At 34.6% G+C, this 14194-nt stretch overlaps 1 protein-coding gene across 1 annotated transcript; it reads left to right on the forward strand.

Moving 5' to 3' along the window:
• The first annotated feature begins 11519 nt into the window (after positions 1-11519).
• On the forward strand, positions 11520-13520 carry LOC145028809 (protein C2-DOMAIN ABA-RELATED 3-like). The gene is made up of 3 exons (XM_078977542.1): positions 11520-11727; positions 11898-11993; positions 13125-13520. Exons 1-3 carry the CDS (start codon positions 11617-11619, stop codon positions 13419-13421), a joined length of 504 nt encoding a protein of 167 aa, XP_078833668.1. The 5' UTR covers positions 11520-11616; the 3' UTR covers positions 13422-13520.
• The last annotated feature ends 674 nt before the right edge of the window (positions 13521-14194 follow it).

The following is a 14194-nucleotide window of genomic DNA, read 5'->3' on the forward strand; positions in this document are numbered from 1 at the left end:
AGCCCCTATAAACGCTGCTGCTATGCACCGGCCACAAACTTTATACCAAATCCACAATTATCCCAATTAGAAACTAAGTCCAAACTCTCACTCATTAGGTCTAAAGGTATACCACTAATCAGCCCATCAATAACCTAAAACCCATTGGGCCCACCAAGGCCCAATAATAAATGGCAAGCCCAACTCAAGGTCCCAAAGCACAATATAATATTTCTCTACTCAAGGTCATTAATACACAAGCCCAAAGGTCCAGGCCCAACCCTTAAGGCCCAATAATAAATTCAGCCCAAAAAGCTCTCAAATAGGTTACACAAGGCATACCTCCTTGGTAAGCTCAGCGTACACTAGCATGCACGAATCTGATCAGGGACACCAACCCAGTACGCGGGGCGTACTGGAATTAAGTTGGGCGTACGCCTAGTTTTGCTTAGTCCATTCCCTTGGTCTTATCCTGTTAAGACCTTGGCTCATTTCTCAGATCTGGACTCCCTAATAACTCTTACTCCATAAAGTCAGTGACTTTAAGCCTTTGCATGGTTGATATGGTCACAAATACATAAAACACCCACTCTTTTATCTCAAAAAGCTCATAACTCATGCAAGGCTTCATACCAACGTCCAAGACGTCATTTTTATGGATCCTCTCCACTAGAAATATTCTAAAGGACAAACATCAGGCTCTGGAGTGCAACAACTCATAAAGCTTCAAGCTTTGGGACCAAAAACCCTAAAATGGACCATAACATGCACAAATCAAAAGGATAGGAAAGCTTTGAGCTTTGTACCTTCAAATGATGCTCCATCCACAGAAAAGCTTAGATCCAAAGCCTGGACTCCAACTCTATTCTCTTCCATGATCCTTCTTCACTCCCAAAAATCCCACAAGAACACTTATAAGCTCACAATAAACACTCAAGCTCAAACAACGAGTATTAGGGTTTTGAGAGAGTTGAAATCTAGAAATGGTGGTTCGGTATAAGGACATAATGTTCCTTAAATCGGGGCACCCCAAAATATTAGGGTTTCTTTCTGTACCTAGTACGCTCAGCGTACTGGGGGACTCCGCATTAATTTCACGCGCATGAGTACGCTAAGCGTACTCACATGTACGCCCCGCGTACTCAACTGCCACCTTTCTCAAATAAGGGACTAATCCTGCCATAACTTCAAACTTCCCTAGCTTCCTCAATATAACTTCGATTCCAATGAACCCCATACCCCCGAAAAGATGTCAAGATGCCCTATGCTTCCAGCAACTCGTCGCAACCCCGAGTCTTCCTCATGCCCAGTTTGCAGCCCACGAACCCTAATCACGGACGATCCGAAACAGGGTGTTAAAGTATTCTTTAAGAATACATTGCTTTTTTAAGAAGACATACTACAATTAATATTCTTTCATAATGTTTTTCAATATATGTTTGTAATTCTGCCAAAATAAAAGTGGTGATTTTATTTTTCCTCCTTGTTGCTGCAGTATTCTTTCAGAATTGTGCATGCTGTCTTCTTGACTTTCATCATGTTCTTTGAGTTAATTATACGCCAAACAAGTAGACACTAACGACTTCATTTTATTTTTAATATAGTAATATTTCCTCTAAAATCAAGTAAATTGCAAGTTGTTACAATTTTTTTATCATGTTTATGTGATAAATTCGTTTAAAATACACCATTTTAGGGATTAATTACTAGTCACCATCCATACATCTCTCTTTCCTAGAAACCCTACACTACGATCTTCAAGCCACCATCCAGTCTCCGTCAATTAGCTCTTCAACATGTTCATATGATTTCAGCTCTCATTCTATCACTAGGTAAACTGGAATGTAGTTTGATTTGCTTTTTAACTATTTTGAGTTTTGATTCTTCTTTCATAATGTTTTTCAATATTTTTTCAGAATGTTTTCAAAATAAAAGTGGTGATTTTGTTCTTCCTCTTAGTTGCTACAATATTCTTTCAGAACGCACGTTACGATGGTATGATGAAGCAATTTTACTTTTTTTTATTCGGGAGATGAAAAAAGCATTTGAAATTTGGGAATTTTATTTTTCTTATATTTACTTTTTTTTTATTATGTTCATTTATTTTTAAAGGTCATGAACAAGGGATAAAAGCTTGACAGCAACCATTCTCATAAATTGTTATCCTCACATAATTCGATTTGATGGCATTTATTCTCACAAGATGTTATGATAAGGGCTTGAATGTAGTAAAGATAAATGGTGCATGAAAGGCCCGTAGGATGGATGATGTGTTTTCAAGCAAGGGTGCTATATAATCTTTTCACTATGCTCTTGTTAGAGAACAAAAAATAGCTCCACACCATGTGGTTCCTTATCCACGTTCTAGAAAGCCAACACATACCTATAACACCTTCATTGTAGTAGTTAGTTCCTCATATTGTACAGATATCGAGCCATAATGTTTATGCAATTGTACTTTATTTTCATTTTCATGAGAATGTTAGATTTACAGTTTTAAACTATCTTCATCCTTATGAGCATGTCATATTTTTATATTTGAAATTTTAGGTACTTATATTATTTTCTGCCTTATTGTTCAAGAATATTTTTTTACTATTTCAAGAATGTTGGTTCTGCACTTGAAATTAACATCTTATTCTTTAAAAATGTTAAACTATTCTTCAAGAATATCAGTTATGACATCTAACTAATGTCTTATTCTACAAGAACTTCTTACAAAAAATGTCATTCATAATCATTCTACAAGAACATAAAAACCGTAAAACAATCAATATCAATATTTGATTATAATCCTACTATTTTAAACTTAGCATTTGGAAAAAGTTGTACAAAATGAATACCATAAAAACACAAAACTTCCAAGAAGAAGGATAATAAAGGAATCCTCAACCCACATGCAAGGTGTCGGAGGTAAAAACCCACCTTGCCATTAGGAGCATCAAGAATGCAGGCTGATGATGACGTGTAACATTCAGACATGGTAAGTTTCCTTATAACCCTTGCTTAATAGAATAATTACATTATTGGTCCTCTAGCTAGTACATGCGGCGTACTCTATGAGTACGCTTAGCGTACTAGCTAGATCATGATCGTGGGCATCGACCATGTACGTTGGACATACATGGGTTACGTGGGGCGTACGTTGGCTTGGGACAAACCCTAATTTTTAGGGTTTGCATTTGCCCTATTTAATCTTCCTTAACCCACCTCTTGGACATTTTAGACCAGCCTCCATATCTTCAAAACCCTAATTTCATCCTTTAGCCTTTGTGTGGTGCTTTTGAGCTCCTGTAAAGAACATTGGTGTGTTTTTAAGCATCTTGAAGTGGTATAAGAAGGTTGGAGACTCATTCTTTGGAGATGAGATTAGAGATCCATATTTAGCTTCCTTCATTTTGTGACTTTTGAAGTATGAAGTCCATAATTTGTTAACTCCTTGTATAGATCTTCTTTTGGACTTGTTTATGGATATTTTGGTCCCTTTTGGTTAGTTCTTGTGAGCTAAGGCCGTTTCAGAAGCTTAACCTTTTAGATCTGGACATTTTAGGGGTCCCTTAAGCATAAAAATGCAAACTTTATGGTGTATATGGACTCATTCATGTGTTAAGAACCTTGGTTAAGCTCTTTTGAGCTCTAGAGCCCCATTAAGCCATGCATGCACGTAAAGTTGCCAGTTTTACATGATAAATCATGTTGTGGGACTAGATCTGAGAGTATGGAGTAGAGGATGAATGGATTAAGTGCTTTTAGACGTGGGGTCGCCAAATGGGGAGTACGTTGGACGTACAAGCTGGGACATTATGCGTACTAGCCCCAGAGCGTGTACGCTAAGCGTACGAGCTGAGTACGCCCAGCGTACTCAGCAGGTGGGCTTCGGTTTTGGGTGTCACAACTAGAAATTTTGTGTCTTGTAATCTCTATGCTCAAGTAAAATGTTGAATCAAAAACTTAAGAGCATGTGTGATGCTTATTATATGACATCAAAAATTTCAATCAAATACATCATACAAGTACTACAAATAGTCAACAAGCAATTGGAAAACCCTAGAAGTTCTTGTTTAGGTCCATTTTGGACTAGGACTTCCTTATTGGACTCAATGGACCAATAAGCTTCCAATTTGACTATCATGGGCTTAGAACCTTTAAATGGACTCTAATTGGACCCACATTCATTTATTTCAACATTCTGGGCCATATTGGGCCTAGAATAAAATAAATTAAATATTATGAACCATAATTAAATTAAACTAGCCCAACAAAGTATAAAAATCACACGTATATCTTACAATCATCAAACCTAACTCTAATATTGGGCTTAGGGGCATTAAAGCCCAATACTCTCTTTTTCTTTCCAAATTTTGGCCCAATACAAGCCCAAGAGGAAGAAGTTGACTATTATCATGACACCTCACTTTTACATGGGGGATATCCATGTTTTACACTCCAAACATCCATACAATCTCATCTTTCCATGCAAACCCCACTCTTCTTCTTCCCCTCTCTCATTCTCGGCCGAACACACACACATACACTTACAAAAATTCATTCCAAATCTCTCTAAGTCTTGAAGAGCATTCCTCCCTCCCTCTCCTAAAATTTTCAAGATTTAAGGGCATTCCAAGGAGATTTTTCACAAAAAAAAAAAATCACCCTCCAAGGTAAGGTTATACTAAATTCTATGATCTAGGTTCCTTGATCTATCAAAAATCTCTTCTTAACTCATGAGAAATCATGATCTTGTATCCTAGAAACACCTCAAGGCCGAGATCTTCATCAAAGGGTGCTAGGGCCGAAAAATCACCAAACTTTCTTCCATTTCTCCTCCAAAACCGAAACCACACCCTAAGGTGAGCTTCATACACCCTATTTTTCTGTTTTATAAGTTTTGTGGGGAGGAATACAAGTGAAAGTGTAGATTTATGTGTACTTGTATGACTTGTATGATTTCTATGCTTATATGTGTGTTTTTGTGTGAATATGATGTTGGATCTAGTCAAAAGCTCCTAAAAATCGAGATTTACCTTGTGTTATATGTTATTAGCATAAATTTTATTACTACATACAATTTATTTCAAGAAAAATAACCAAGTTGTGGGATAACATCTTCTTTGGGCTAAAAACTCATTTTTGGGCTCAAAATGTTAAAAACATAAAATTAAAGGGCCCAAAATGACAAAACACGAATTCTGATGGGTGTAATGAGTCAAAACATATTTGATAATGTATTTTCTGGAAACATACCATTTTGAGGGATTAAAAGTGAAATTTTAAGCATAATGGGCCAAAAATGACATTTTCGGCCCAACAAGGCCCAATATGCGATATTTTCAAAATTTAGGGACTGAAACTGTACTTTTCTGTAAAACAGGGAACTATTAGTGTTCCAAGTCCATTTCAAGGGTTAAAAATGCTTTTTCACAATTAAAAAGGATAAACGATGCAAAAAATTTCTAATTTGGGCCAAAAATGTAAAAGTTGCGGAAATATGAGGTTACAACCGTTAAAATTATATTTTGAGGGACTAAAACTGTTTTCAAATGAACATGTGATGAAAAATATCATTTCCAACAAGTTTTGATATTAAAATGCTAAGAAAAATGGTTTAAGGACTAAATCGGAAATTATTTTATTCAAAGGGTTAAAAATGTAAATTTACAAAAAGAAAAGGGGTTGTAAACAGAAAAACTTCAATGTTTTAAATCCATAAATCCGTTGCGATAAAACACTGACACTGCGACTACCGACAAATCACAATACATATTTAACACCAAAAATCGTTATCAAACGAATTGATTCGGTCTCGAATCAATAACGAACCTGAAACTACTAACACGACGACAACTCGATACATACACGGAAAATTCGGGAATTTAATACACACGTGGGAATGCACAGACGTCGATACTCCATCTTTAGGCCCAAAAGTGTCAAATCTTGCTTGTTGGGCCTAGCTAGCCCAATGACCTGATCTTTAGGCCCGAAGATATCAACCTTACGAGTTGTTGGGTCTTACATGATCCAACACAGCATAATGGGACTTTCAATGGCTGTTATACTATTGGTCCCCAAGGGTCCTTTGGTACTGCTAGTAAAGTTGAGAATTCACCAAATGCGAGTCGGGCCAAGGGTTCTTCGCATTCACTATAGCCTCGACCGACTAATGGGATTATTGAGATCTTCGTGCCCTCTCTTCTCCTCGTTCGTGGGGCTACACGAAGTCAGGGCGGTTGGGTTACGTGAATAGTACGGGCGACGCCTAAGGGATCGTTAGTATAGTTGTAAACTGGTCGTTTGTGTAACGCGTGTTTATAACAATTCACCATGCGCAATAATCCAATGTCGCATGAAATCAATGACTTCACATACCGCGGTGGTACAACAACTATACGGAATTCAAAGTGTTAGGAAAACATCGGGTATTCCTAGGGTTATTCAATACACACATTTACGAGATGTACACCAAGTTTAATAAATTCTTTTTACAATTATAGAAACAAACAAGCATACTTATGGATCTTCACAAAATTTTCATAAACTCTTTTCAGAAAATATCGGATTTTCTGGTAGTTTCAAAACAATACAAAACATTGCCTTTCAAACACCGCTTATGAACTCACCAACATTTCATATGTTGACGTTTTTCAAAATACTTGTATTCTCAGGTAACAGGTAAACCAAGGGGAAAAATGTACTCAGTGATGGCTTGCAGTTTGTTTATCTATTATCGAACAATTTCTTTTTGGGAATGTAATGTTAAAACAATGTACTAAGTGTAAACTCTACCAGTTGTACTATCTCAATGCATGGTGATGTATGATGTTATGTTTCATACATATTCAATGTTATGGTATTCAATTGAGTCACGACAGCCCTCGGACGTTTCCGCCATCTGGTTCGGGGGTGTGACATTGGGCCATGTGTGGACCTTAGGAGTTCAGAGCCTTGTTGGGCCATCAGATTTCTAGTTTGGATTTTTTTTTTTGGTTGAAGGCCCATGACAGGATTTGGTCCTAATTTGGAAGATTAGGCCGTAATTGGGCTTTGGGTGTCAATTTTTGGAATTGGGCCTTTGTTGGCTAGTTTGTTTGGGCTTTGGCCTTGGGCCAAGTTAGGTAAAGATTAAAATGGTCTTTTACCCTAGTTTGGACTTTTAGTATAATTTAGTATCCAATTATTAATTGGATGTTATTTTATGATGATAGAGTGGGGATTTTCGGACCAGCAGCCAGAGATTTATCTGTGAGATTCAGTAGACCGAGGTGAGTCTTCCTCACTGTGTTTAGCGGGTCAAAGGCACCAATGCTAACCCATGATTTATTATCTTAGGGTGCTAGATGTCTGCATGACTCACGCATGTGTATGTTCTTGTATATTTAGTGGGTGGTCGAACGGGTAATATGTATTCTATTACTTGTTATATTTGTATGTTTTTATGGTGGGCAGGGCCCGTTATGCGAGTTAGTATGAGGCCCTTTATGCGATTTAGGGCGAGGCCCGTTATACTCAGTGGGCGAGGCATGTTATGCAAGTTAGGGCGGGGCCCGTTACACTCATCGGGCGGGGCCCATTATATGTTTGAGATGTGTGGTATGTGGTATTAATTGGAGGAAATTCACTAAGGTTCGTGTTTATGGTTTTCAGTTTATATTTCAGTGCACACACGATATTGTTCTCCTTTTCATGATAACTCTGGTATTTTATGATGTTTTTGATACAATTGTTCAATTTGGGATTTGTGATGATATTTTGGGATACTGTCTTATTAACTAAAAAATGAAATTTTGGGTCTTATTTTTGGGACGTTACAGGATGGAAGGTTGACAACATGCACCTCAAAAAGTTGGTACTCATGCATGTACCGATCTAAAGTAAAGTTGTCAACATCACAAACAATGGATGACTTGTCACAAGCCATGAAAAAATCACTATGAAGAAAGTATACGGATAAAAAGAATTGAAGATTCTAAAATAGTGTTTAACCGTTAAATAATCAAGATAATCAGGCAGAGCATTAAATAAGCAAATCTAATCCTATACACAGATGTGACTGCTTGACGGCATGGCCATTTAATGCAAACTTACAGCAGACACATGTGAGACGTTTCATTACCCAAGAAGCTTTTTAAGTCTGAATGCAAAATAATTTTATGCGCCACTATTTAACCCTTTAGACCAGCAGGCTTAATGGTGTACCCAGGCCGGTATCAAATAAGGAAGGGATATCGGCCTGGCATACACAGACCGAGTAAGTAACGAGACCCGTAATAAGAGGGCCAACTTAGGAGAAAGGATCGTATCGACCCGGATATATCCAAACTGATTGATGAAAGAATAACCAACAACTATCAAAAATAAACCCAAGAGATAATCCTAAGGCACAACATATAAAAATCATCATGCAAGGAATATCCCATATTTTGGCCAAAAGCAAGATCTTTGGCAATAAAATAACAATTCGTGGAAGGGACAAAAAGTTGTCTTGACCCAGATATTACCAAACGACCAAATATAACCTCGTACCTAAAGATAAGGGAGAGCCTATAAAAGCCTTTCCATATCAAAGAATAAGGTAAGCATTCAAGCCCTTTCAAAACTCTTAACAATTCTGATAAACTCTACACAACTTCTAACTTAGGCATCGGAGAGCAATATCGGGTCCAACCCTCGGTATGGATTTCTAACCTTGTCTTTGCTCATTTATGCAGCATACTTTCTGGACTACTCATTAGGAGCAAATAAGGAATTAGATCTCCACCATGTAGGCGGAAAGGAACGTAGCAACATACATGTATTGTAATCTTGTTGTGGATTTTATGTTGTTCAAGTTTTAATCAAATTCTTCTGTTACAAAATCAAAAGTTTTATGTTTTAAACTTGATTTTGAACACCATGTTTCCATCAGATGATGGAACAACGGTAGGTTGCGAGTCTAGATACCCAGAGTCATTAGCAGAACGTCGCTGTGTTGAGAGTCAACTTTGATGGTAGAACGATGTTGGTTTGTAAGCCATTTGATTGTATGTGTATTGTAGTGATGTGCACGGAAGTACCCACTAATTTTAATATTTATAACCTAACAAACTTAGACTAACTATGCACTTATAGGCAGTGTACCTAGTCATATTACAGTATAGCTTAGGTAAGTCGAGTGTCGATCACAGGGAACGGTGGTGAATTAATTTAAAATATTTGATTATAGGTTGTAAGACACACGCAAGAAATAAAGAAATGGTTATTGAATTTCAAACTAACAATTAATTAACAATTCTCGATCAATTAACAGGAAAACAAATCTCTTCGGGTACTTTGGTTTAGATAAATTACACCTTAAAAGCATAGACAATTGCATACACAAATTCATTTATTCATGTTCACCGATTCCTAAAATGATTAGATTCGCATTCACTATAACTAATCATTTAGCAAACAAGTCAATTCAACCAGTGATCAGTTGATTAAACTAACATGTTTCCTAGTATTCAGTTCGTATCAAGTAAGACTTGTAATAATAGTTAATCCAATTACTAATTCAATTAACCTCTTGTTGATGGTCATCAAACAAGGCTCACACATTAACTTACTTATTCCCAAGTTAATCCTAGTTTCACATTCATTATTCCTAGACTTATAATCTCGATGGTCATCAAAATCATAAGAGACAAGCAATCAAGCAGATGTTCATACAACTCAATTTACTTGGCAATTAACAGCAAATAATTATCATTAACACGTAAGGATCTTTTAACAAGCTTGGCAAGATAAATTAAACATAAACAAACAATTCAAGATAGCAATTAGTCCAATAATCAAGGTTTTATTTAATCATAAACTCAAAGTAAAAGGTTTTTACACCTAAATCAGAAACTAAACACATAATAGTATCTCAATGGAATGCTAAACATGGTCACGTTAACAACCCATATGATTACCGACATGTATCCGCTCTCCAACCCTTCCGATCTCCGCTCCCGTTAGCTTAACGGCCTTCCGGCCGCCTTCTAGACCCTCAAAACGGCTTAACAGAAGTTAATTATCGATTAAATTAGGTTAGAAGTCGAATCCCCCTTCTGGTTAGCTGATAATCGACTTTTATAACCCTTGTAACCGACTTACGTACACTGGGTGTAAGTCGGATTACGTCGGGCGTAGTGCAGATTATTACGCGACTGGAGTTATCTGATGTCAGCCGTTACGCGGGGCGTAAATGAAGATTACGCTGGGCGTAACTCCAATTTAGCCATTACGCTTGGCGTACAAGTTTATTACGCGGGGCGTAAATGGCTCCTCCAGCATTTTTCCTTTCTTTTAGCCTCTAAGCCTAATTTCCACTTCAATCTTTTCTTTTGTGCTTTATCGTCAACGAATAGCTACAAAACATAATTTAAAGCATTATAAGTACTTTTTAGTTCTAATAGAGAATAATAAAGGCCAAAATATTAAAATATAATGCATAAATATATATATATATATATATATATATATATATATATATATATATATATATATATATATATATATATATATATAAATACACATATCATGTAGTATGTGGTATCTGAGAGAACTCACTAATCATTATGCTTATAGTTTTTTATTAAATGATTTAAGTACTTCTGTTGACATAAGGAAGAGTGCAGCTTGATTGTACCGCATGCACATCTCTGTTGATATATGATTTAGACTTCTGCAATTTTTATGATGATTCTGATATATTTTTATGATATGATTTTTATGTTAATGAAACAATTTGATATGTTGGTTTTTTTAAATGGTTTTGGTTGTTTTACTCTTTATTTTTAAAAGAAAACTTTAGGTTGAAATTTAAGATGTTATAATTACATTAAAACAAGACCATCTATTAGATAACAAATATATAATAAGATTATAGTAAGATAGTATATTCTATTAGATATAAAGTAAGTTAATACTATCTGTATCAAACAGACATAATATAGTAAGATTACAATGATATAATATCATATGTCACACATAGAGTACACTAAAATTATCATAAGATAGTAATCTCTAATTTGTTTCATTAAAAAATCAATATATTTATTGTGACTTGGCTTGAAATATAGAGAATTTAGTGAAGATTGTTTCTTGTCATAATATGTAAACATTTGCTGGGTTTTTTACTCTTTGTTAAAAAATAAATAAATAAAATTATGTTTTTTTCATAAATAATATCAAAGTTTTAGGACTTTGTTAGAGATTCATTTCAAAAAATAAATAAATAAATAAAATTTATTTGGTTATTCACCATAAATCATAATTCATACAAAATCTAATTCCTCAAAACAAATAATATATTTTGCATTAATCCCCTGCGAGCTATATTATGGCAAACCATCATTGCATAATGAAATATGTTAACGATTGATCCATTAAAACAAACACATTCATTTTGTTTGTTTTTAGCAAATGCGATCTTTAAGCAATGTCATAATACGTAAATCATTCATCCGAATGGTTCCCCCGATTTCCTAGAGGATATAAACCCACACATTTCATTCTAATCACATTCGCATCAATGTTCTTTCTTCTGTTCGAATTTTGAATCCATTTATACATACAAACAGTTTTAGCTGATATAGAGAGAGAGATCAAAACAGGCATGAGGGATTATTTCTAATGGATAATCCGATTGGTGTTCTCAAAATTAGGATCAAAAGAGGGTTGAATCTGGCTGTTCGTGATTCAAAAGCGAGCGATCCTTACGTTGTGATCAAGACAGATAAACTGGTCACCACCCTTCTCTTTCTCTTCTCATTTTATTCAGTCACATTCGTCATGGTTTTTCGTTTGATTCATCATATCTACGTAATTATATAAACAATTTTAATATTATTAGAATTTGTTAATATTGTTTTGGTTTCATTTTGATTAAATAAGTGTTGTTTTATTCAATGTAGAGAGTGAAGACTAGGTTTGTGAAAAAGGATTGCAACCCCGAGTGGGATGAAGAATTCGATTTTCCCATTTATGATCCTGAGCTTCCCGTTAGGGTGGTAAGTGTTGTATAGAAATAAGTTTGGGTAAATTACATGAATAGTCCCTATGGTTTAGGGTAATATGTGTGTTTGGTCCCTAACTTATTTTTTAACTCGAAAGGTCCCTACTATATGTTTTTGTTACGCGTTTGGTCCATGACTAACCTAAAAATACTATTTTGCCCTTGATTTTAGGATTTATTTAAATAAACACACCCCCAATCTCATCCTTCTCACCTTACCTTACATAACCTATCATTTTTCTCTATTTAATAAATAGAGTAAATTACACGAATGGTCCCTATGGTTTGGAGTAATTTGCGTGTTTGGTCACTAACTTATTTTTTTAACTCGGAAGGTCCCTGGTGTTTGTTTTTGTTACACGTTTGGTCCCTACTGTTTGTTTTTTGTTGCACGCTTGGTCCCTGTTAAACCTAAAAAAAATTATTATTTAAATAGGGAAAACGGTGGGGTATGTAAGGTAAGGTGAGGGCGGGTGGGGTTGGGGTGTGTTTATTTAAATAAATTAAAAATCAATGGAAAAATAGTATTTTTAGGTAACACAGAGACCAAACGCGTAACAAAAACAAACAGTAGGGACCTTCTGAGTTAAAAAAATAAGTTAGGGACCAAACGCGCAAATTACCCTAAACTATAGGGATCATTCGTGTAATTTACTCTAAAAAATAGTCTTTTTAGGTAAGATAAGAACCAAACGTGTAACAAAAACAAACAGTATGGACTAAGCGCGTAACAAAAACAAACAGTAGGGATTAAGCGCGTAACAAAAACAAATAGTAAGGACATTACAAGTTAAAAAAATAAATTAGGGACCAAGCACGCAAATTACCCCAATCCATAGGGACCATTCGTGTAATTTACGCAATAAGTTTTGTATGAATAAAAGTTGGAATACATGAGATTAAATAATCATTTTATGGTTTTGTTTAGAATGAAATTGAATAAAAAATGATCGTTTATTTGAGAATTGTTCGAGAAAGTGATTGAGTCAATTCGTCAACTTTTTTACAAACTTGGCATTTAAATATTTAATCATTATTCTTTAATTTATTAAAAAGATAATTACCTATTTCATTTATCTCAACTTAAAGTCGTGTTTTTGATGAATCTATCTATGATTGCATGCAGAAAGTATATGATCATGACACGTTTACATTGGATGACAAAATGGGATATGCGGAAATTGACGTGAAACCGATTTTGGAGGCACTAAATATGACAAAGGAAAACCATCACCCGAGTGGCACTGTTTTAACTACAATACAACCCATTCGAACAAATTTCTTGGCTGAAGAAAGCAATATTATGTGGGAAAACAACAAAATCTTTCAAGAAATGTGTCTCAGATTGCGAATGGTGGAACGTGGTTTAGTTGAACTCGAAGTGACTTGGATTAATAATCCGGATCCTGGTAGTAACACTTAGCCATTATTTTTGTTTTATCTATAAAAGAATATTTAAGGAAATGATGATATATTTGGGAAATAGAAGGACAAAAAAATAAATGAGACAGTTTTGTAGAAAGTTAAGAATAATAAAAGTTTTTTTTGAATTAAATCAAAACAAAGCACTCACTAATGTGAGCTATGCGACAATATTTGTTGGTTCCATTTCACTATTTATTTGAACGAATATTTTATTTTATTGAGCCTAGATCATCATCATCATAATAGAAATTTTTTTTGGAACTCTTTCAAATAAAAAACTCTTAAGGTTATGTTTAGAAAAACTACTTGCTAGTTGAAAAACTAACTATTAAATAAAAAAAACTAATAGCTAGCAGATAAAAAATAACGTTTGATAAAAAATAACGTTTAATCAAATAAGCTGAAATATATAAAATGATATTTAAAAAAATGTGTTTCTATAATTAACCAATGGTATATTTGGAAGAGAAAAAAAAAATAAAAACTTTTAAAAAAACTAATCTATGTAGCTTTTTAAAAAATTAGCTTATAAGCTATTTTTTGATTTATCAAACATGACAACTTAAAAAGCTCGAAAAATAAATTAGTTTATCAACTAATTGTAACGTATCAAACACAGCCTAAGATTTTAAAAAGCTAAACTTTTTCAAAACCAAGTTTTTTCAATGAACATGTTAATTAACAAGGCTTATGGATGGAATTTTCCTAAAAATGGTAATATCATATTCATCAAGCTATATATTTGTTAAATTAAGTATATTATTACTTTTT

Source organism: Lactuca saligna, chromosome 2, assembly GCF_052625555.1.
Source record: "Lactuca saligna cultivar CGN05327 chromosome 2, ASM5262555v1, whole genome shotgun sequence".
Classification (NCBI taxonomy): domain Eukaryota; kingdom Viridiplantae; phylum Streptophyta; class Magnoliopsida; order Asterales; family Asteraceae; genus Lactuca; species Lactuca saligna.

Excerpts from the sequence above, each read along its gene's own strand:
- LOC145028809 (XM_078977542.1), top strand. The coding sequence starts at position 11,617 with ATGGATAATCCGATTGGTGTTCTCAAAATTAGGATCAAAAGAGGGTTG. Across the intron at positions 11,728-11,897 it reads TGATCAAGACAGATAAACTG|AGAGTGAAGACTAGGTTTGT; the intron begins GTCACCACCCTT and ends TATTCAATGTAG. Across the intron at positions 11,994-13,124 it reads CTGAGCTTCCCGTTAGGGTG|AAAGTATATGATCATGACAC; the intron begins GTAAGTGTTGTA and ends GATTGCATGCAG.